We start from the raw sequence: 22,743 nt of genomic DNA, 5'->3' as shown, positions 1-22,743 counted from the left end.
GTCATGATGCCAGGGTCCTGGGATCGAGTCCCACATCGGGCTCCCTGCTCAGCAGGGAAGCCTGCTTCTCCTCCTACTCCCACTGCTTGTGTTCCCTCTCTTGCTGTATCTCTCTCTGCCAAATAAATAAAATCTTTAAAAACAAACAAACAAAACATGGGTTTTAAAACTAGAATTCACAGGGGAGCTCTAAGAGGGAAAGAGAAAGTCAAAAAAAGGAATTAAGATAGCAAAGTGATTACTGAAAATCATTTTTCAGTCTCTCTTAAAGTACACAGCACACACACATGTATGCACGCTGCTCCGGAGCTTAGGGAGTTGTCTGTAGGTAAAAGCACCTCAGAGATGAACTATATAAAAGCCTGTAGAAACTTTTATTGAAAAAAAAAATATCCGTATAGTGACAAGAAGAAACAGTCTGAGAACCACACTGAATCTGAACTCAGTAACACTGAGGGGCTACTTCAGGAACCTGGGTAAATGAAAAGCAAAGAAAGTATCCCAAATGGGAAGAGGTGTGACTTCCAGTTTCCAATCCAACATGTAAAGAGCTTGCAAGTCATCAGTCCCATCCTTACAACAAGAAAAAAGACACACAAGTGGAAAATCAAAACTAGCCTTTGTTTTATCAGAGAATTGAGGTCATAAGGTCAACTGACACCCTGAAAAACTGGAGAGAGAGGTGAATACAGAGAATCATAGCTTCCTGAAAACAGAAACCATGGCTGCAGCCAGCAAGGCAGGAAAACACAAGGGTAAGGTGAGTAACTGAAACATGAATGCCAACTAGCTTGCAAGATAAAAGCTCCTAGGGGCACAGCCTTGGGGAACACCACTCTTTGATGAGTTTTTGAGTTTTACCTCCAGAAACCCCACAAGGATGTCAGGGTGAAGACTGGAGAAAGTCTTCTTGTGTCCCCTTAGCCTGAGGGTGAAAAGTAACCATTCTGAAAGAGACCCAGAGCATTCTGCTGTCACCAATGGCCTATCCTCAAGGAAGACTCTTTTACCAGCACTCTACCGATGTGGGTTTTACCAGAGCCTAGCTGACATGCAAGAATGGAAATACCAAACTCCAGAGTCCTCTAGCCTTCCTGGCTCATCTAAAGAGGGGGACAAAAAAAGAGCTGAGATGCACTTGTGAAGGTCATGACCCTACAAAAAGACTGAGAACTAATCAAAGCATTACAGAATGCCTCCTCTCCCTCCCAATCTTACCACACACCCACAGGGGAGATTACAATGGGAAAAACTGCTAAATTCAGCTTATTTAATAAAGGGTCTCTAAGGAAACTCAAAAACCACTGGAGAGATGAAAACAAGGACGCTAGAGGAAATGTTAACCTCTGATACTTTCAGCTACAGCCATCAGTGAACATGGCATGACTCCTAGCCCCACTGAAAAAACGAGAAGGTCAGCAACTAGTGAACAAAAATACAGATGTAAATCTTAGTTGAAATTATTCTTTCCAAATAAATATCACTGAAATGAAAAGTTCCTTCCTCAGTTAGCTTCAATTCCATATTGAAAAAGTTTTGGTCTTTCTAACATTAGGAAGAAACAGTATGACTTCAAATAATCTTCCAACAAAACCTACACATTCATCATACATATGCTTTTGTTCTTCTTCAAAGTCTTAAAAGTTGCTTTTTGGTTTGGTTTTCTCTGAAACCTCAATTTCCCTAGGACAGACTTAAGAGCACCTTTCTGTGTTGTAGGATTAGTGCCACTTTTCTAAGGTTCACTTGAGAAACCAATTACAACGGTAACCACTACAAACATCTGCATTCAATCTAAAAGTCACTTAAACTTCATGCTGTCGTGTTTTAAATTATTGCTCTGTTTAAACTAATGAAGTACGAAATTCACTTATTCCGGTGACAAAAAACACATGTAGCTCCATTAGGAAAATAATTCCCCCTTATTGTGGATTTATCAAGTTGAATTAGTCCATGGGATAAAAATGTCTGCATCAAGTTTCTGGTTCTAACGGGAAAACCTTAGCTGATCAGGTGTAAACTATGAAGATTGTCATTTTTTACCAGTTCTCTTATTCTTGTCACTTTAAGCCTCCAGTAAGAATGCAAAACTCCTAAAGTCCTTCCTCATCACAAGAAAAAAAAATTTTCTGCGGCTTTGTATGGGAACAGATATTAACTACACTTATTATGGTGATCACTTCTCAATATATACAAATAGTCAATCATTGTTGTCCACCTGAAATTAATATAATGTTGTAAGTCAATTATATCTCAATTAAAAAACAGGTGAGACTGCAGGTGTATGCAGGCTAACGAACTTGAAAGAATCACCATAAATAATCTCTCTGTGACAAAGGAAACAGAGAAAGAGCTCAAGTCCTTAGAATGGAGAACTGAAATCCAAGGGGAAAAATCTAAGTGAGAGCTGAGAGAAGAAAAATCTCACAGGAAAGGGAGTTACTGTTAGCTTTGGAAAATAAGCCAAGCAGCTGCTTCTGGAGCCAGGGAACCGCAACTTTTGAGGGAATGGTCAACACGCACCAGAGATGAGAAAAAAATGGTTTAAGGAGGAAACAATTAGGAGGCCACCTAACTTAGTTAACAACTTGCTAGAACCGGGAAAATCCTGAACCTGATATACACCTTGCCTTCAAATTGTGTATGGGGGTAGCTAAGTACAAGAACACCTCCCATGGAATGTACAGAAAACCCAAGACAGCAGAAAACGACAGAGTCCACTGAGCTGAGACGCCATTCCAACTCTGGGGACTGGGGAGTGGAGTGAAGGTGTTACCTGGGGTCAGAAAAAGCATCTTGTTTGTTGAAGATTTATTTATTTGAGACAGAGAGTGCATGCACATGCGTGAGCAGGGCAAGGGACAGAGAGAATCTTCAATCAGACTCCAGGCTCAGCATGGAGCCCAAAGTGCGGCTTGATCTCAGGGTTAACTAATTAAGCTACCCGGGCGCCCCTGTTTGTTGTGAAATAAAGAGGGAAATAACTTTTTGAGAAGATCAGGCTTATGAACTCAGGGCAAGAGCTATCATCAGTTTAAAACTCACAGAACAAGTCATTTCCCATTTGAGTAACTCTTTAACAGCCAATGAAAGAAAGCAAGTAAAAATTCCTGTCTTTACTTATCTGCTGTTTTCAAGGTAGCAGGCTGTTTCAGCACCCATCAAAGAAATTCAGCAGAAAACCAAGATTATAGAGCATACTACATCTAGAGAGTGGTCAAGAAAAACTGAAGGAATAAGGAAGATTCGTTACTTATATCTAACCATATAAGCATTGATTAATCCATTTTCATTTCCAGATAATCAAATTCACATTTTCTCTAGATTAAACTAGCCAGGAGAAGGTGTATTACAACTTAATTTTCACAATCCATTTGGACATTTCAATGCAAATCTAATAATTTCTCAAACATATAATTTACACCCTGACAAAGACTGCTAACTTCATCAAGTTTCTGGTTCTAACGGGAAAACCTTAGCTGATCAGGTGTAAACTATGAAGATTGTCATTTTTTACCAGTTCTCTTATTCTTGTCACTTTAAGCCTCCAGTAAGAATGCAAAACTCCTAAAGTCCTTCCTCATCACAAGAAAAAAAAATTTTCTGCGGCTTTGTATGGGAACAGATATTAACTACACTTATTATGGTGATCACTTCTCAATATATACAAATAGTCAATCATTGTTGTCCACCTGAAATTAATATAATGTTGTAAGTCAATTATATCTCAATTAAAAAAACATGTAAGACTCTCTAGTCACTGTCTTCTTTCAGAAAACACCCAGAAGAGTGTGCCTCCTTCCTCGTGATTTTTATTTTCTAGAAAGACTCTTCCTAAGGCTTTGCATTGCACTCTTGAGAATCCACCTTACCCAAAACTCCTCTTCATTCTCAAGCTCTCACAGATGGTTACCTCCTACTTCCTTCCTTTAACTGAAATCTGGCTTTCCCCCTGAGAACACTATTTCCACTGCATTCCTTTAAAGTGGATGCCATCCTCTTAAATCTGACATTCTGTTGAGTTCAGAGATACAGAATGAATTCATATGGTTTATTATCATGGCTTTTGGACCATTACCTTCCCCGTTCAACGAAAAGCCCTTTACTTTTTTGAAGTTCTTGTTATCCACCTATACATAAATACAAGTATAAATAAATATATATACACACTATATATTTCTTTACACACACACCCCTCCCAGATTGCTGCAATCATCTATCATCATTTTAATTTTTTTTTTTTTTGAGTAAACTCTACCTCCAACATGGGCCTTGACCTCATGCCCCAAAATCAAAGTCACATGCTTTCCCAACTAAACCAGCCAGGCGGCCCTCATTCTAATTTTCTGACTGTGGAGTTATGGTTCAGTCTTCCTTTCCATTCAAATTCCTACTTTGCCAAGATTGATTTTAAACATCTATGTAGAGAGGAGCCTGGGTGGCTCAGTTGGTTGAGGCTCTGACTGTTGGTTTCAGCTCTGGTCATGATCTCAGGGTCCTGAGATAGAGCCCTGCACTGGGGGCGGGGGGGGGGGGGGAGTGTCTGTGCTCAGCAGGCAGTCTGCTTGAAGATTCTCTCCCTCTACCACTCCCTCCACTCACACATTTTCTCTCTTTCAAATAAATAAAATCTTAAAAAAAAAAAATCTATGTGGACAACCCATATAAAAATCTAGCCATCCCAACTCCCACAATCAAACTCCATACTCTATCGTGGCATACCCCTCCCACTGCTAGATCTTATGTGAAACAGATTCTACACCTGGAATCTAAACTGTAGTATTTTTCTCTATGACTATATTCTCTCCTATTCTTCCAGTTCTCTCTCTTATTTATAATAATTTACTAGTATGCAACCTCAGTGCCCTGACTCCAACAGGTCATCTCATACTCTGACCCCCTTCCTTTTCTCCCAAGCAACCATTCCCTATTGTCCTATCTCCTTCTCTATAATCCAGCTTCCCCTGGCTTCCCCTATCCATGTTCACGACTCCCAAACCTCTACCTTCTGCTCAAAGTACTTTGCTCAGCTTTACATATTTATTTCCTGCTTTCTACTAAATATCTCAATCTGGACATCCCTTCAGAACCTCAAACTCACTACTTTATTCCCGAAAAGTACACCTCCTGAAACTCTATTTTATTCATTTCTATGCCAAAAACGCTAGGTCCGAGGCTCTTTTTGTCTCCATCCCCCATTATATAACTAGAAAGCATATCCTAACTCTTCAATCCCTCTCATACTCTTCCTTTCTTCATTTCAAAGGGTTCTTTTCCTTTAGAATGTTACCTCACTTTCTAGACTATTATCACCTCCTAACTGCTTATACCAATTCTGAGCTCCAACTTCTGAGCAGCAATATAGATTAACAGTTTAAAGTGCAAGTGCTGGAGTCCAAAAGAACTGGTCAAGACATCTGGCAACTGTGTGGCCTTGGTAAAATGACTAATCTTTGTTTAATCATCTATAAAAAAGACAGACTGAACATATCTCAGAGGGTGGTTTGTGAGGATTAAATGACATTAGGCTTGGGAAGCATTTAAAAAGGCAATATTCCCCTGTGTAAAAACTCCTCAGTGTACTTACTGGCTAAGGTATAATATATAGTCTTTCATCTAGCACACAAGGCCCTCTAAGATCTGGTCTCTTCTAACTTCCAAGTCTTTAATCTCTCAAAATGTTTGCCTTCATGTCCTGTATATAAATCACAAGGGGCTATTTTAATTACCTAAATACACACTGAATGCCATGCACTCAATCATACTCGAAACCTTCCAGAAACCATTTATTCATCTTTTACGATTATTCAGCTCAAGCCATCTCCTCCATGAAGTCTTCCCAGATTTCTTATCTCTACATTTCCTTGCAGGTAGGACTGATCAATCTGTCTGTTGTGCACCCCACATCAGACATATCACTGTTCTGTGCTCTAGTATCTAGGCTGGTTAACATGTTTATCTCCTTTTACTAGACAATAAGCCCTCAAGGACAGGGAGACCCTACCTGTATACGCATTGATCCCTCGGTAGCCAGCATGGGGCCTAGTACATTGTAGATGCTTAGCAAAGGTTTGTTGGAAAGAAAATCCATGTTATTTAGCCCATCTCATTTCATGAAGCATGAAGATAGAAAAATTTTCTTAGAGAATAAAATATCAAAAGTACTGAACTTACAAAGTTCAGACCAAATTTTAAGAGACCTACAAACTGAATGGCTTAAAACAATAGAACCAAAACAAAACAAAAAAATTTTGGACCTCAGAAAAGATAATTATAAAACCAGAAAATTCTGGAAAATGAGTATTAAAATGAAGCAATAATACTGCTATATTTAAGAAATACTTCCTTTTCTCCCCCCGCCCCAACCATGAGACTATGGACTCTGAGAAACAAACTGAGGGTTCTAGAGGGGAGGGAGATGGGGGGATGGGTTAGCCTGGTGATGGGTATTAAAGAGGGCACGTACTGAATGGAGCACTGGGTGTTATATGCAAACAATGAGTCATGGAACACTACATCAAAAACTAATGATGTAATATATGGTGATTAACATAACATAATAAAATAAAAAAAAATACTTCCTTTTCTACAAAACAAAAAAAAACTACACACACAAAAAAACAAAGAAACAACGAAAAGCCTGATATCAAATAAGTCAAAACATAAAAAAACAATTCTAGGCCAGGCACAATGAAAACCTAATTTTAACAAAAAGCTAACACATGAATAATACAAATGACTACCTGCTATGTGTCACATATGCTTTGGGTATGAAATGGCTACTTTTTAACATTATTATTACTTCTTATTATTACTTCTTTTTCCTATTAAAACACAGACATACATGGACACATAGGCTAAAAAAACCTGAAGAGAAAAAGAAAGATTGCCAGTGTGTGTCATCACTGTTTTAAAATCTTTTTTAAAGACCCTATGGCTGACTCTTTAAAAGCTCAACTGCATTTTTACAATCAGAGTAATACACAGTGACTTATTCTTTGCTATGGGTTCCCAAAAGACAGATGAAAATAAGTTACCTATGATCTTTAAAACATATTCCATTATCCTCCTGGGACTGTTCTTACACCATGTGAAAGTTAAAATAGTAAAATAATAAGTCAAATATAATTTTGTTACAATTTCTACTATGCATCGGGGAAAAAATCATGTTTCAGTTAGTATGATGGTGTTTCTCAAAACAGAGCAAAATTTATTTGGTGCAATTAAAATTGTTATGAAGATAAAATGAGAATTTAGATAGTGAACTTTTCAAAATGCAACTCCATTTGTATTTAGAAGTATCCCATATATTGCAACAGAAGTCTGAACATGTTTACTAGCAGAAGTAAGTTAGTAAGCCAGTTTTAGGTTACATACATCAGTAGCAGCTTAGTGGTAGAAGAGAAAGGTCATTTGATTTTGAGCCAATATTACCAAGACTCTAATACCAGCTTCCATGACTTAATGGTTACATGATGCTGGCCCTGTGACTAAGTCTTTCTGAATCTTAATTTCACCGTCTGTAAAATGGGGATGACTGTATCTTTCAGGAAACTGTTGAGAGGAACAACTAAAATGACATAAGTGAATACTGAGAAACAGAAAGTACTATTTAAATACAAGGTACTTTTAATAGTAATATTAATGTGTGTTACTCCAGACAAAATGTAATTTCCACCTAATAATTATACTTTATAGCTTTCATCTATGGCTAAGATTTATTTTGCATAGTATGTCTTATGAAACATAGCACAGTCATCTTTCTACAGCAAGACAAACAGGCATAGCAAGTCTAAATACTTTGCTGGAGGCTTCCAGGCTAAGTGCAAGAACTAATTTCAGAATCCTTTATTTAATCACCTACTCTTTAATATCCAGGCACATTTTCTTCTTGATGATCACATTCTTTAGACCTTTTTTGGAATGAGATGAAATAACAAAAAAATTTTAATTGTAATCAAACAGGTCATATAACCTTATGGATCATTTACTTCCCTTTTGCTTTGGGTTTAAGCCATATTATCACCAAAGACCAGCAAATCTACTTGTGGTTGAAATCTTTACAGGTAAGAAACTACTTAAAATTATTCAGAGGCAGAAACAACCAGTTTCCCGTACATTAAAAAATGGAGGGTATTAAGTCATAAATGCAGACTTAGATCAAATTTTTAAAGATCTTTTATTTACTCATTAGAAAGCAATCAAATATTAGCTATTTGAGCTTCTAACAATTTTAATTATCACACTGACTGACCTAACCAATGCAGAACCAGTGAAGCTGTGTAAAGCCTTTAAAAGGAAAACACAATATCATCAAGTCTAGAGCACTAATCTTTCAAAACAAATATATTTTGCATTTATAAACACAAAATTCTTCACTCTTCAAACACTAATCCATACCTAAACTTCGTTCATTTTTCAGAAATGATATAAAAAAGAGTAAGTTTTAAATATCCATTTATTTTACTATACTTGGAAAGATTAAACATTAAACCACTTAAAAACTAAATACAATTTGCAAATATTTATTCTTACTTCCATATACAAGATATCTTTCAGTGCTACGAAGACTACTACTAATTTGTAGCACTGATTCAGACTACCAGATGACCAGCATGCCAATCTATTCATGGACCTCTTTCAGAGAATCCACTGTGTCTAGGACAGGGCTAAAAACAACGTGCTATCAGATAAAGGGCAGAAGTATCTTTAAGGGTGGAGACCAAGGAACAGGTCAAAACTGTTTTTTCCCCTTGCCTGATCATGGAGTTCCCTTATCTCCTTTATATTCTATTTAAAAAATAAAGCATAAATAAAAACAGTCATAGATGGGGTAGATACCCATATCATAAACATTTATGAAATTTAAGTAAAAAGGTTATTTTAACTTTTTGACTTTTTACAGCGCTGTAATATTGGTTTCTGCTCATTAAACTAATACTAATTTTTGCTTTAAGTTTGTTATAAAGGCAGTATGAATCAACAGAATCAATTCAAAGATATTTTAAAATTCTATGGCCATTGGGGCGCCTGGGTGGCTCAGTCGTTAAGCCTCTGCCTTTGGCTCAGGTCATGGTCCCAGGGTCCTGGGATCGAGCCCCACATCGAGCTCCCTGCTCTGCGGGGGGCCTGCTTCACCCTCTCCCACTCCCCCTGCTTGTGTTCCCTCTCTTGCTGTGTCTCTCTCTCTGTCAAATAAATAAATAAAACCTTAAAAAAATAAACAAAAAAATTAAATTCTATTGCCATTGATTTCCTTTTTGTTTCATCGTGGTGATATGTATATCAATATATATATATAGCATATTTGCCATTTTAAGTATTTGTAAGTGTACTGTTCAGTGGCATTAAAATCACAATGTTGTACACCACCATCTATTTCCAAAGTTTTTTATCACCCCAAACAGAAACTTTGTAACTCTTAAGCAACAAGTCCTCAAACCTCTTTTCCAGCCACTGGAACTGCTAACCCTCTTTTATGCCTATGAATTTGCCTATTCTAGCTATTTTCAAAAGAAATGAAATCATTTTGTCTTTTGTGTCTAGTTTATTTCACTTAGCATAATGTTTTCAAATTTCATTTATGTTGCAGCATGTATGAGAACTTCATTCCTTTTTGTAACTGAATAATAATCCATTATATATGCATATACATTGCATTTTGTTTAGCCATTCATTTGTGACTGGACACTGGGGTTGTTTTCACCGTTTGGCTATAGTGAATAACGAATGCTATAATCGACACTGACACCCAACTATCTGTTTGAGACCTTGCGCACAATTACTGTGGGTATATATCTAAAAGTGGACCTGCTGGTCATATGGTAATTCTACGTTTAGCTTTTTGAGGAACCACTAAAAGCTATTTTCTAGAGCAGTGACCCCATTTTACAATTCCACCAGCAATATAAAAGAATTTCAATTTCTCCACATCTTCACTGGCCTTTATTTTCCTGTTTTAAAAAAAATTACAGCCATCTTAGTAGATGTGAAGTGCTATTTCATTGTGGTTTTGATTGACATTTCTTAGTGACAAACGATGTTGAGCATCTTCTTTTCATGTGTTTATTGAGCATTTTTAGATCTTCTTTGGAGAAAAGTGTAGTCAAGTCTCTATCCCATTTTTTAAGTGGGCTGCTTGTCTTTTTGTTGTTGAGTTGTAGGAATTCTTCATATACTCTGGATATTAAACTGTTATAAGATACATATAATTTTGCAAATATTTTCTCCCACTCTTCACTCTGTTGGTAGTGTCCTTAGATACACAAGTTTTTAATTTTAATGAAGTCTCATTTATCTACTTTTTCTTTTGTGGTTGGTGCTATTGGTGTCATATCTAAGAATCCACTGTCAAATCCAAGGTTATGATGACTTATCCCTATGTTTTCTTCTATGAGTTTTATGGCTTTAGCTCTTAAATTTAGGTCATTGATCCATTTTGGTTAATTTTTATATTTGATGTGTGGCAGGGGTCCAACTTCATTCTTTTGTAGTGGAAATCCAGTTGTCCCAAGCCTCATCTGCCAAAGAGATTATTCCTTCCTCCACTAAATGAACATAACACCCTTCTAAAAACTCAGCCTGCCATTGTAATAGTTTCCTGGGGTACCATAGGAAAGGTGGCTTTAAACAACACAAGTTTATTTTCTCATAGTCTGGACTCTCAAAATCCAAAATCAAGGTGCTGGTAGGGCCATATTTCCTCCAACACTTCTTGGAAAGGATCTCTTCTTTCTTTGCCTCTTCTGGCTTCTGGTGGACTCAGGTGTTCCTTGGTTTCTGGCAGCCTAACTGTAATCTCTGCTTCTGCCTTCACATTGTCCCTCCGTGTCTGTCTTTTCCTTTCCTTATGAGGATATCGACTCACACTGGATTAGAGTCCATCCTAATGACTTTACCTTAACTTGATTACATCCTCAAAGACTTTATTTCCATCTAAGGTCACATTCACAGGTATGGAAGATTAGGACTTCAATATACGTTTTTGTGGGGGACTCAATTCAAACCAAAGATACATAGGGGTTTTTTTCTGGACTCTATTCTATTCCACTTGTCTGTAAGTCTACCTTTAAATAAGCCAGCGTCACTAGTTTGTATTAAGTTTTGAAATCTTTTTCAAAATTGTTTTACCTTTTTTTTTTTTTATTTTGCCAGATCGTGCCAAACTTTTACTTTGCCAAACTTAGCCAAACTCTTCAGAAACAAAACATCTTTTACTATCAGCCTTTATTACAGGTCACATTTTCCTGCTTCTTTACGAGATGGGTACTTTTTTATTGTATACCAATATTTTATTTATATTGTAAATTTTGGGGGTGTTGGATATTTCTGTACTCTTATAAATATTCTTGGACTTTGTTATGGGACACAGTTAAGTTACTTGAAGAGTATGACCCTTTTGGGTACTGCTTTTCAGATTTAGATGAGGGTAGAACTCAGTCTATGGTAAATTATTCCCCACTATTGAGGGGGTAGAGACCAATGCCTTGTGAATCATGAGGTTTTCCAGTCTGGCTGTTAAGACAAGCACCGTTCCTGACCATGTTACTGCCCAGCACTGTCAACTCTAATTCTTTGGGAGTGTTTTCTCCACATATATGTGCTGATCAGTACCCAACAGCATACTGGAGGATTACCTCTGCAAAGTTCCTTCTCTGTGTACCTCTTTCCTCTCTGATAGTGTGTCCTGTGAACTGGAACCCACTTTGGTCTCCCTGGACTCACAGCTTTCACCCTCCACCTCACAAACTGTCAGACAACTTCCATCTGTCACACACAGCCCAGGAACAGACACCATATCAGTCATGTCTCTTACTATTCCTTATCTCCATGTAAGAAGAAGCCTAACCTGCAAGCTCAACAACCATTCCCACATTTCTTGGCTGGTTGATACAAATGCCACATAGAAAGCACCTCTTCTACTCTCTGATAATGAGCTCCTACTATCTGTGCCTAGGATAGGGTCCAGTTCCAAGAGGCCTTTATCCAAACTGAATCATTACTGCCTTTTTCTCAGTTGCCACTCTCAACACTCCCATCTCACTAAGAACCGCAGAAAATCTCTGTACTATTCTATTTCTCGCATTGAATTTGTTGAATTAAGGTGTCATTGTATACATAACTTATTCGTATACTATACTTACTACATTCATATACTACACTCACATAGCTGAGGGTGGCTTTACTTTCACTGCCCCAGAACTATAGAATAAGTTCCCTAATTTTAAAGTAAACATGTGTAACAAACAGATGCAAATTTGATTTTTCTAGGGATAATGCAGGGTTTCTCAATCTCAGTACTATAGATATTTGGGGCCAGATACTTCTTTGCTGTGTGTTTTCAGGGTGGGAGGGAGAAAGGTGCTGTACACTGTAGGATGCTTAGCAGCACACTTGGCTTCTTGGCCTCTACCTACTAAATGTCAGTAGTGACCATCTCCAACCTCCCACCACTGTAACAATCAGCTACCGCCAAATGTCCTTTGGGCAGGGGGAGACAGGATCGCTCCAGTTAAGAACCACTGGGCTAAGAGAATAAACAGTTCTACTCGATCGCTCCAGTTAAGAACCACTGGGCTAAGAGAATAAACAGTTCTACTCTTAAGTATTTGTTTACCATTTTTCACACAAAAAAGGGAGAAGAATAAGGGGATAAGACTTTTTCTAAACTGTGAGGGATCTGTTCAAATAACTAAATTCTCAAAAATCTGGAGATCCATTTTTCTGCTTATTACCTTACTCAAACACATCTTAAAAGTATGCTTTAAAAGCAACTCCTTTATACATAATGCAGTAAATACCATCAATCTTTAATTATGCTCAAACTACTGAAAGGTATCATACTGAACATCTCGAAAAGAAGCAGAGAAACTAATTTTGGTATCACTGAAGCATCCACGATTAAAATTCAGTTTTACTTCATGCTATGCTAATTTTATGAATTATTTACAAGTCTTATTTTTAAAGTATATAATGTGAAACTTCTTACTTAAAAATAAATTTCTCTACTCTGAGCTCTCATTTTTCAAAACTGATTTTCCAAGACTTAGAACGTATTTTTAGATGATTCAAGAGGGAGAAAATTAATTAAACTGGTAGCTAGAGTTAAAACAGGGAGAGCCAGAAAGTTCAACTCCAAAGGAACAGAAGAATATTTTCTACCAGTTCAGGCTTTGAGTAGACACATCCAGAAGTTTGATGCAATTACCTGCAACATGAGCTCACAGTCATCTCTTCCAACAAAAATCATTTCTCGTGGCAGCCTGTGGCGAGTGCCTCCACTGCTCACCAAAAACCAGGATGTTAAGCTCATTTTCTGCTTAGCTTCTAAGTCTTTGGCAAAGCTACGTCATCCTGCAGAGATATTGAAGAAAAACATACATTCAGATATTTTTAGCTTTAGTATCTATTCACCAAACCCTTCATAAAGTAGGCCTAAGAATAGAACTGCACTCATCATCCACTCCTAGCTAAGTAAACAGACAGTCCAGAGGTCCTCCCAAACGACAGACTTAACAAATTCTCATTTGTAAAATACACAGACTTCATTAAGAGTTCAATTAAAAAGGAAGACATTAAGCAATTAAGTAGTCAACTAATTCACATTTATTATACTTCTGAAAGGCTTTGAGCATAGCTTATAAAGGTCTATAATTCTTAAGTAAATGATCACATTATTATAATGTTAACCTGAGTAAATACTAGCAATATTATACAAATACATGACTTATAAATGATTTGAGAAAGACTAAGTTCAAATGAATATATGTGATATCTGAAACCAAAGAAATTGCTTCTTTGCCAACCAAGTGCAGACCACTGACAGAACTTTCAAAAACCTGCAATTTCAATTTCTCTGTCCTCATATGTACTTCACCTCCTTCGTACATTCCTCTAGAGCAGCAATTCTTAGGCTTTTTGTTCTTAGGACCCACTTCACTCTTTATTTATTTTTTTAATTTATTTACTTGACAGAGAGAGAGCTCAAGCAGGGGGAGCAGCAGAGGGAGAAGGAGGAACAGACTCCTCAACGAGCAGGGAGCCCGACTCGGAACTCGATCCCAGGACCCCGGGATCATGACCTGAGCTGAAGGCAGATGCTTAACCGACTGAGCCACCCACGTGCCCCCCATTACACTCTTAAAAAAAAGAACCCTGAAGAGCATTTTGTTTACATGGGCTATATATATTAACATTTACCATAAACAAGAAATGAAACTGAGAAACTAGGATTTATTAATTCATTTAAAATAAACTAACATTTTATTGAAAAATATATATACTTCCAAAACAAAAATAATTAGTGCAAAGAATAGCACTATTTTACATTTTTAAAAATCTCTTTAATGTCTAGCTTAATTGAAATTTCTGTATTGCTTGGCATTCAATTTGTTGCTGTATATTGTTGAACGTGAAATATCTGAAGACCTGCCTTCATTCAAATAGAAAAGGGAAATTCATTTTAATAGTTTTTTCAAACAACTGTAGATAGTTTCTTTGATACTACATCAAAACTTTGAAAGTTTCTTGAAACTTATTTACAATAAGAAATCTGAAACTTTTTATACTATGTTACATGAAAATCCATCTTCAACTTTGAAGGGATCTTGTAACATTATAAACTGGTCATTTGGAAAATACTGGTTCCCTGAGTAACACAGATCTTCCAAATGACGACATATTCATTTCATTATATTATGTAAAAACATCATAGTCGTTAATTTCATGACCCACCTCCTCAGCAAAGTCTTTAAGTATGAGGTAGTTGTGAGGATCATGGTGGCAGAATCAAGTTTTCTAAAATTCTAATTTTCTCTTGAAAGCTCAAATTTTATTGGCAAAAGAATACCGGCAATTCTTTTCTTTGAGGTGACAGGCTTACTTTGGCAAACACTCAAGTCTACAAAACCATTCAATTTGTCTGTCAGTCACTGTGTGAAGTAACAAGGCGCTCTACAAAACAAGTGGGTAGTGCAGTTCACAACTCAAAGATGACACCAATGCTTCTCCTTGAGACAACCATGGTACTTTGGTATACAACATAAATGCTTTATGTGTCCTTCCAATTACTTGTACAGAATATTAAAAAGATGGGACTCCCATTTTTACCACTTTATCAAAGACATTCTTAAATGAAACCGGCTTTTTTTTCTTAACTGCAAAAGTGCATGGCAATTACTATTAGTATAGTTCAGCCTGGATCTATGCTTAGGAACCAGCAGCTTTACCCACCACTCTTTTTATACTGTCAATTCAAATGACAATACAATAAAAAAGGCAAATAATGTTTTGATGTTATTATGAAAACAGTCTTGACCCCCTGACCTTTGAAGTGGTTTTGGGGACTCCCAGAGCCCTGTGGATTGAGCTTTGAGAACCACTGTGCTAAACAATGTAGCTATGTCATTTAGAAATAAACCTTAGAGTCAGACAGACTGACAGATGAAGAATTTGACTCCTGGTTCTAACACTTTTTATTCTACATGACCTGAGGCAAGTTATTTATCTCCTGCCCCTTACTTTTCTCTAAAATGGGGATAATGATAGTATCTACTCAACAGTTTTTTCTTAGGAATCAAAAACTGCCACTCGTAAATATTTTTTTCCATGAAATGGCACATTCTGTTACAATTTAATTAGAAGCAAACTATACTAAGTGAACTGCAACATTCTGCAGTAAGAACTATATCCATACATTAAAGCAAAATCCTATAAAATGTAAAATTTTATGTTAAGGTAAAACCTATACATTATAAATTTACCAACACATACAAGAAACAATGGGTTTCACCAAAACAGGCAAATAGTCTTCTGTAAAGCCAAAACAATCAAGTCTTACTCAACTCTGAGCTTATCAATTGATACGGTCAATTTATGTGGATTTTTCAATCTTTATCCACCTAACTCCATGTTGGAGATGTTAGTCTTTCATGTGTCTATTCTCTGTCAGATTGGCTTTTAGCATTTCATGTGTACATCCTGGCCAAGTCAATGAGAATCAAAAAAATTTTATCCAAGAAAAACCCTCCAATCTAAATATAGCATATAAGTTGCATACTGCATTTGAAAACAAAAGGACAATTTTAAAACATGATATTAATAAGTAAGCCAACAGTTACGTATTTATTTAAAGGAACTAAAAAAAAAAAAAACTACAGTAAGACATGTTAAAAGGAAATGAAATTAGCCTAAACACAATAAACTAGAACAGTAGAGCCAAACATAGGGAACGGGAACAATATAACATTTTCAAAATCAAAGAAGTTTTATGTAAGCATTATTCACATGCTACAAAAACACTTCTAAGTATTTAGACAATATCAAACAGAATTATATTAATATGTAGCCATAATTCTATAATATAAACATACAGATAGTAATTACATTTGACCCTTGAACAACATGAGTTTGAACTGCATGGATCTGCTTATGTGTGGATTTTTTATAAATACAGTACTGTAATTATACTTTCTCTTCCTTGTAATTTTCTTAGTAACATTTTTCTTTTCTCTAGCCTAACTGTAAGAATACAACATATAATACATGTAACATAAAAATATGTTAACAGTTTATGTTATTGGAAAAGCTTCTGGTCAACAGTAGGCTATTAGGAGTTACATTTTGGAGAAGTCCAAAGTTATACAATGGATTTTCAACTGTGCAGGGGTTGGCACTCCTAACCTCTGCACTGTTCAGGGGTCAGCTGCATGTAACTACATAAAATAATATGAAAATAGTGGCTTTTCATATATCTTGTTTTGACTTACAATGACACTTAAAAGGTAACTAAAAGAGTACATACTTTCTGAAAAACAGAAATAAAAACCATAATCCTCAAGATGAGGGGTACTTATTTATTTATTGGAGGGTGCAATGTCCTTGATTCCTCTTCTAGCTTCTCAACAATGGATGGGAATGAGATCTAACAAAAAAGCTGCTGCGTTTCGATTTTTACATAGGGCTCTCTCCTTATCTAAGACAGCTTTCTCACTGGTCCTTCAATTCCAATGATCTCTTTCTACTCACTGAGTAATACTGACAACTCACACATGATAAAACTGAAACCTGGTTGAGAGTTTCCTCAATGACCAAGACATGTTTCAGCTCAGATTCCTCTAACGGGATGGAGAAAAGAAGCCTTTGGGTTCGACAGTTGGACAGAACATGCCCAAGGTCTTGACCAGATGTGACAGCAGTTACATTTCCTCATAGAGTTTCTGGATGAGCCAGGAAAACATGTGTTTTGGAGTAGACTTACTGAAATAAAACCCTCGTCTCTCATGCTTTCTAAGTGACTCAAAACACAAAAACAACAAAAATAACAACAAATTTTTCTGGATTTCAGATATCTTATCTGTACAAAGAAAAAAAAACAAAAAAACCCAAAAAAACCTGGGTGCCTGGGTGGCTCAGATGGTTAAGCGTCTGCCTTCGGCTCAGGTCATGATCCCAGCGTCCTGGGATCGAGTCCCACATCGGGCTCCCTGCTCCTTGGGAGCCTGCTTCTCCCTCTGCCTGTCTCTCTCTCTCTCATGAATAAATAAATAAAATCTTAAAAAAAAAAACCCAAAGGGAGAATATCTAAAGACAAAATGAGACACAGATATGGTATCTTATAATACCTGGCATACGGGATTATGTTCATTTCCTTTTCTCCCTCTCCTAATCTTTTCTGCCAAATAATACCCTAAAGTCATAATTTGAGACTGCAACAGTACCAACCAACCAATCAACATTATTGAGTATCTTCTATGTCAATGTTGTAGAAGTATTCACTTAAAGAAATACTTTAGGACAAAAATTATGACAATATAATGTAGCTTATGGCTTACTCATAAAACTAAAAATACTATATAGTCTTTATTTCATACATATTTCAATTCTAGAAGAGTAAATTTAATGGATCAATGATTAAAATTCCTACAACACTTTCTCAAAGCATGACCAGATTTCATTGGGATCTAAAGTCTGAATAGTATACAGGATCACTGAGTTTTTTTGAAGACTAGAGCCCAAGGCCTTCTAACATACTCAAATTCTACCACAAACTATAACCTTTGCCCTGTGACTCTACAATTCTTCCAATTAGAGGTGGGGTATAATCTCCCACTCCATAACTCTGGGCTCTGCCTCATGACTTGTTTTGGCTAACAGGATGATGTTAGTAGATGTGATGCAAGTAGAGTCTAAAACATGCGTGGGCAATTGGCTTTCCCTCCTGCACCTCTGCCATCACCAAAAAAAGGACATGCCCTGGCCAGCCTATTTGTTTCAAGATGAATGAGAGACATGTGGAACAGACATGAAGCTAACATACAGTTTCAAGCTGGGTGGTCCGTATATCATCTAACCCCCAGGTGAACAACAGATATATGAGCAAAAAATAAAAACGATTGTTGTTCAAAGCCATTGAGAGATGTGGGCTGATTTGCTTCACTACTGACTATAATGTACATTGAGTATAATTTACTAAAGCACAGTATCTTTTCATAAGTACATTCACAGTCCAATACACTCGAGTATCTTTAGAATATACAAATGAAATTTTTGTTTTCATTGTCTCTTTTCCCAATTTACTCTTTTCTTGATGGTAACATTATTTGTATAATTAAACATAAGACTGCTATGTATTACAGAACTAAAAATTACAGGTAAAGCTCTCAGCTTATTGTAACAAAGAACCAACAACTGGAAAATCCAGCAATGGAAGAAAATGCAAGCCCCCTTTTTTTGGGAGGTGGGGGAGGTCAACATCTTTAGTTTACTTTTTTCCTCTCTGGAACAGTTCAGTTTACCACAGGAGACTCCTCCCATATCCCCCAATAATGCACATAAACACACTGCTGATATTGTAGGAGCTAAACCAAGAAGTGGTTTAGGGGGTTTCACTGTTCTAGTTGCAGTTTCTATATATTAATCTCCTTGGTTAAGCAGAGCACTTCAACCCTGGTAAACAATTCAATTCCTAAGCTATTTAGGAATATCACAAAAAATGGAGGAACAGGATGCTCCAGGAATCCATCCCTCCACCTAAATGAGTACTGAACTCCTAAGATCTGAAGTAACTATTTTGGGGCTCTGGTGTCTAGCCAAAGAGGCTGCTAAACTTCAGTACTTTGCATGGTAGCAGGTACCATTGCCATTCCCCATTCCAGAAGCTCCAAAAAGTAGCCCATAGATAGCCTCTTGCATTTCTGGTGAGGCTCACTGGAGTGAGGATACATAATAAAGACCTATATATAGAGAGCAAGCAACAGGAAAACTCACTTGCAGGGGAAAAAAATGGACGGAAACCATCCCTGAGGAAGCCCAGACATTTTAATTATTAGTGAAAGATGTTAAATGAACTGTGTTACATGACAAAGAACTAATGGGAATCAGCAAAATGATCTATGAGAAAGCCAAGAGCATAATAGGGAGACAGAAGTTATATAAAATGAAAAAGTCACTACAGAAATTCAACAGATTTCACCAGGAATAAGAAATGATCAACAAATCTGAAGATAAGGCAATTGGAAGTAACCAGTGTGACACTTAGAAAGAAAAAAAAAATGAATAACATAAACAGAGCCTGAGGGATCTGTAGGATATCATCAAATGTAGTGACACATACATTAAAGGAGTCCCAGAAGGAGAAGAGACAGAGAAAGGGGAAGAAATAATGGCAAAAAAACTTCCCAAATCTGAGGAAAGATATAGATATACACACCCAAGAATTTCAACAAACTCCAAGCAGAATAAATTCACACATATTCACACTCTGCCATATTATACTCAAAACTGAAAGAAAAAGACAATTTTGAAAACATAAAGAGAAGACACTTGTCATGGACAAGGGGACTAACAAGATTAACAGCTGATTTCTCCTCATAAACCATGGAAGCAAGAAAGCAGCAGGATGGCATATTTATAGTCTGGGGGTAAAAACTGTCAACCAAGAATTCTGTATCTGATAAAACTATCTTTTAAAAATGAATCACAACTGGGGCACCTGGGTGGCTCAGCTGGTTAAGTGACTGCCTTCGGCTCAGGTCATGATCCCAGGGTCCTGGGATCCAGCCCTGCATCGGGCTCCCTGCTGGGCAGGGGGCCTGCTTCTCCCTCTCCCTCTGCCACTCCCACTGCTTGTGTTTTCCTGCTGTCAAATAAATAAAATCCTTAAAAAAAAAAGAGAGAATGAATCACAATTAAGACACTTCCAGTTAAACAAAAGCTGATGGGAGTTCATTACCAGCAGACTGGCCTACAAGAAATGCAAAAGAGAGACTTTTAGGCTGAAATGAAAAGACACTGGACAGCAACTAGAAACCATGAGAAAAATTAAAGATGACATAGGTAAAATAACTATGTAGGTAAATATAAATCTAGCATGATTGCACTTTTTAAAAAAAAAAGGATTTTATTTATTTGAGAGAGAGAGAAAGAGAGCACAAGCAAGGGGGAGCAGCAGCGGTAAAGGGAGAAACAGGCTCCCTGCTCATGTGGGGCTTGATTCCAGGACCCCGGGATCATGACTTGAGTCAAAGTCAGACAGCTAACCAACTGAGCCACCCAGGTGCCCCAAGATGATTGTACTTTCAATACGATTTGTAACTTTTCTCTTTTTCCAATATGATTTAATAGGCAAATACATAAAACAATTATAAAGCTATGTCAATATGAATACAATATATAAAAATGTAATCGGTGACAAATATAAAAAGGGAGGGATGGAGATGTAGATTCCTGTATTCTTGCATTGTATCTTGAATTGTATATTCTTGAGATTAAGTTGGTATTATTGAAATTAAGTTATTATAAATTTAAGCTGTTATTTGTAATCCTCAAGGTAATCACCAAGAAAATAATGAAATAAACATGTAGAAAAGGAAAGAAGTAAATCAAAATGGCACATTAGCCAAAAATCAACTAAATACAAAAAATATTCAGTAGTGGAGAAATTGAGGAACAACAAAAAACCATATAGAATGCAAAAAAATAAATAGGTAAGTGACAAATTAATCCTTCAGAAATCACATTAAATGTAAAGTATTAAACTCTCCTATAAAAAGGAAGAAAAAGACAGATCACATAAAATAACAGGATCTGTTGGGGTGCCTGGGTGGAATAGTCAGTTGGGTGTCTGACTTTTGGTTTTGGTTCAGGTCATGATCTCAGGGTCATGAAGCTGAGCTCCCAGTTGGGCTCTGCCCTCAGTGGGGAGTCTGCTTGAGATTCTATCTCTTCCCTCTGCAAACCCCCCCGCCCCAGCTTACACACACTCTCTCTAAAATAAATAAATGAATCTTTTTTAAATTTTATTTTGTTATGTTAATCACCATACACTACATCATTAATTTTTTTTTAAAGATTTTATTTATTTATTTGACAGAGAAAGACAGTGAGAGAAGGAACACAAGTAGGGAGAGTGGGAGAGGGAGAAGCAGGCTTCCCGCGGAGCAGGGAGCCCAATGCGGGGCTCGATCCCAGGACCCTGGGATCGTGACCTGAGCCGAAGGCAGACGCTTAACGACTGAGCCACCTAGGCCCCCCACATCATTAATTTTTGATGTAGTGTTCCATGATTCATTGCTTGCATGTAACACCCAGTGCTCCATTCAATACGTACCCTCTTTAATACCCATCACCAGGCTAACCCATCCCCCCACCTCCCCGCCAGAAACCTGTTTGCTTCTCAGAGTCCATAGTCTCTCATGGTTCGTCTCCCCCTCTGATTTACCCCCCTTCATTTTCCCCTTCCTACTCTCTCTCTCTTTTTTTTTTTTTAACATATAATGTATTATTTCTTTCAGAGGTACAGAATCTTAAAAGAAAAAAAACTAGGATCTGTCTATATACTGTCTACAAGAGGTTCTGTAGATATAAGGACACAAAGAAGTTAAAAGGTTTAAAAAGACATTCCATGCAAATAGTAAGCCCCCAAAAGTGGAAGTGGCTATATTAGTGTCAGAAAAAAATAGACTTTAAATCAAAGAAAGATTACAAGAGACAAAAGAGGACATTATATATTGATAAAAGCTTCAATGTAGCAAGACATAAAAAATGTAAACATATGTAGCTAACAACAGAGCCCCAAAAGATATGAAGCAAAAATGAACTGGATTTTAAAAAATAGACAGTTAAAAAATAATAGTAAGAAACTTTAATACCCAACTTTCAACAATGAAACAAAAACAACTAAATAGGAGATCAATAAATAAGAGGACTTGACAACACTATAACCAATATACCTAACAGACATACATAAATGCTCAATTCAACTACAGTAGAATCACATTCTTTTCAAGCGCACAAAGCACATTCTCTAGGATAGCCCATTACATTATGTGTGAAACAAAACTTAAAAATTTTAAAAGAGCAAAAACTGCAAAACATCTTTTCCAATCACAATGAAAGGAAATTAGAAATCAGTAACAGAATGAAAACAGGAATATTCTCAATAGGTGGGATTTAAACACCACATTCTATACAACCAATGGGTAAAAGAAGCAATCGTAAGAGAATGAAAAAATCCATTGAGAGATGTGAAGACAAAAACACAACATACCAAAACTTACAGGATAGAGCAAAAGCAGTGCTAAGAGGAAAATTTACAGCTGTGAATGTATATATTAAAAAAGAAATATCTCAAGCTAATCCCCTGTTATTAACTTAATAACCTGCTATTCTTAATACCTTAAGGAATGAGAAAAGAGCAAACTAGACACAAAAGCTGAAAAAAGAAAATAATAAAGAATAAAGATA

General features: G+C 36.7%; 1 protein-coding gene across 12 annotated transcripts in view; it reads right to left on the bottom strand.

Moving 5' to 3' along the window:
• CEP170 (centrosomal protein 170) overlaps positions 1-22,743 on the bottom strand; it is a 137,966-nt gene that overhangs the window by 83,367 nt on the left and 31,856 nt on the right. For 11 of the 12 annotated variants that reach the window (XR_012380518.1, XM_025877569.2, XM_025877575.2 and 8 more), the window contains exon 2: positions 13,208-13,353. Coding sequence is in view for 10 of the 12 variants with exons in the window: in XM_025877569.2 (XP_025733354.1) it covers positions 13,208-13,312 (105 nt within the window). In the remaining 2 variants the exon portion in view is untranslated. Of the gene's footprint in view, positions 1-7,864; positions 7,914-13,207; positions 13,354-22,743 lie in introns of those variants that run through there. The other variant, XM_073899905.1, reaches the window with a different exon arrangement.

The sequence above is a fragment of the Callorhinus ursinus genome, unplaced genomic scaffold (genome assembly GCF_003265705.2).
Source record: "Callorhinus ursinus isolate GAN/ISIS: 27379988/994484 unplaced genomic scaffold, GSC_fseal_2.0 scaffold13, whole genome shotgun sequence".
NCBI classification, from domain to species: Eukaryota; Metazoa; Chordata; class Mammalia; order Carnivora; family Otariidae; genus Callorhinus; species Callorhinus ursinus.
The sequence above is the reverse complement of the archived record's forward strand: the minus strand, read 5'-3'. Positions and strand labels throughout refer to the sequence as shown.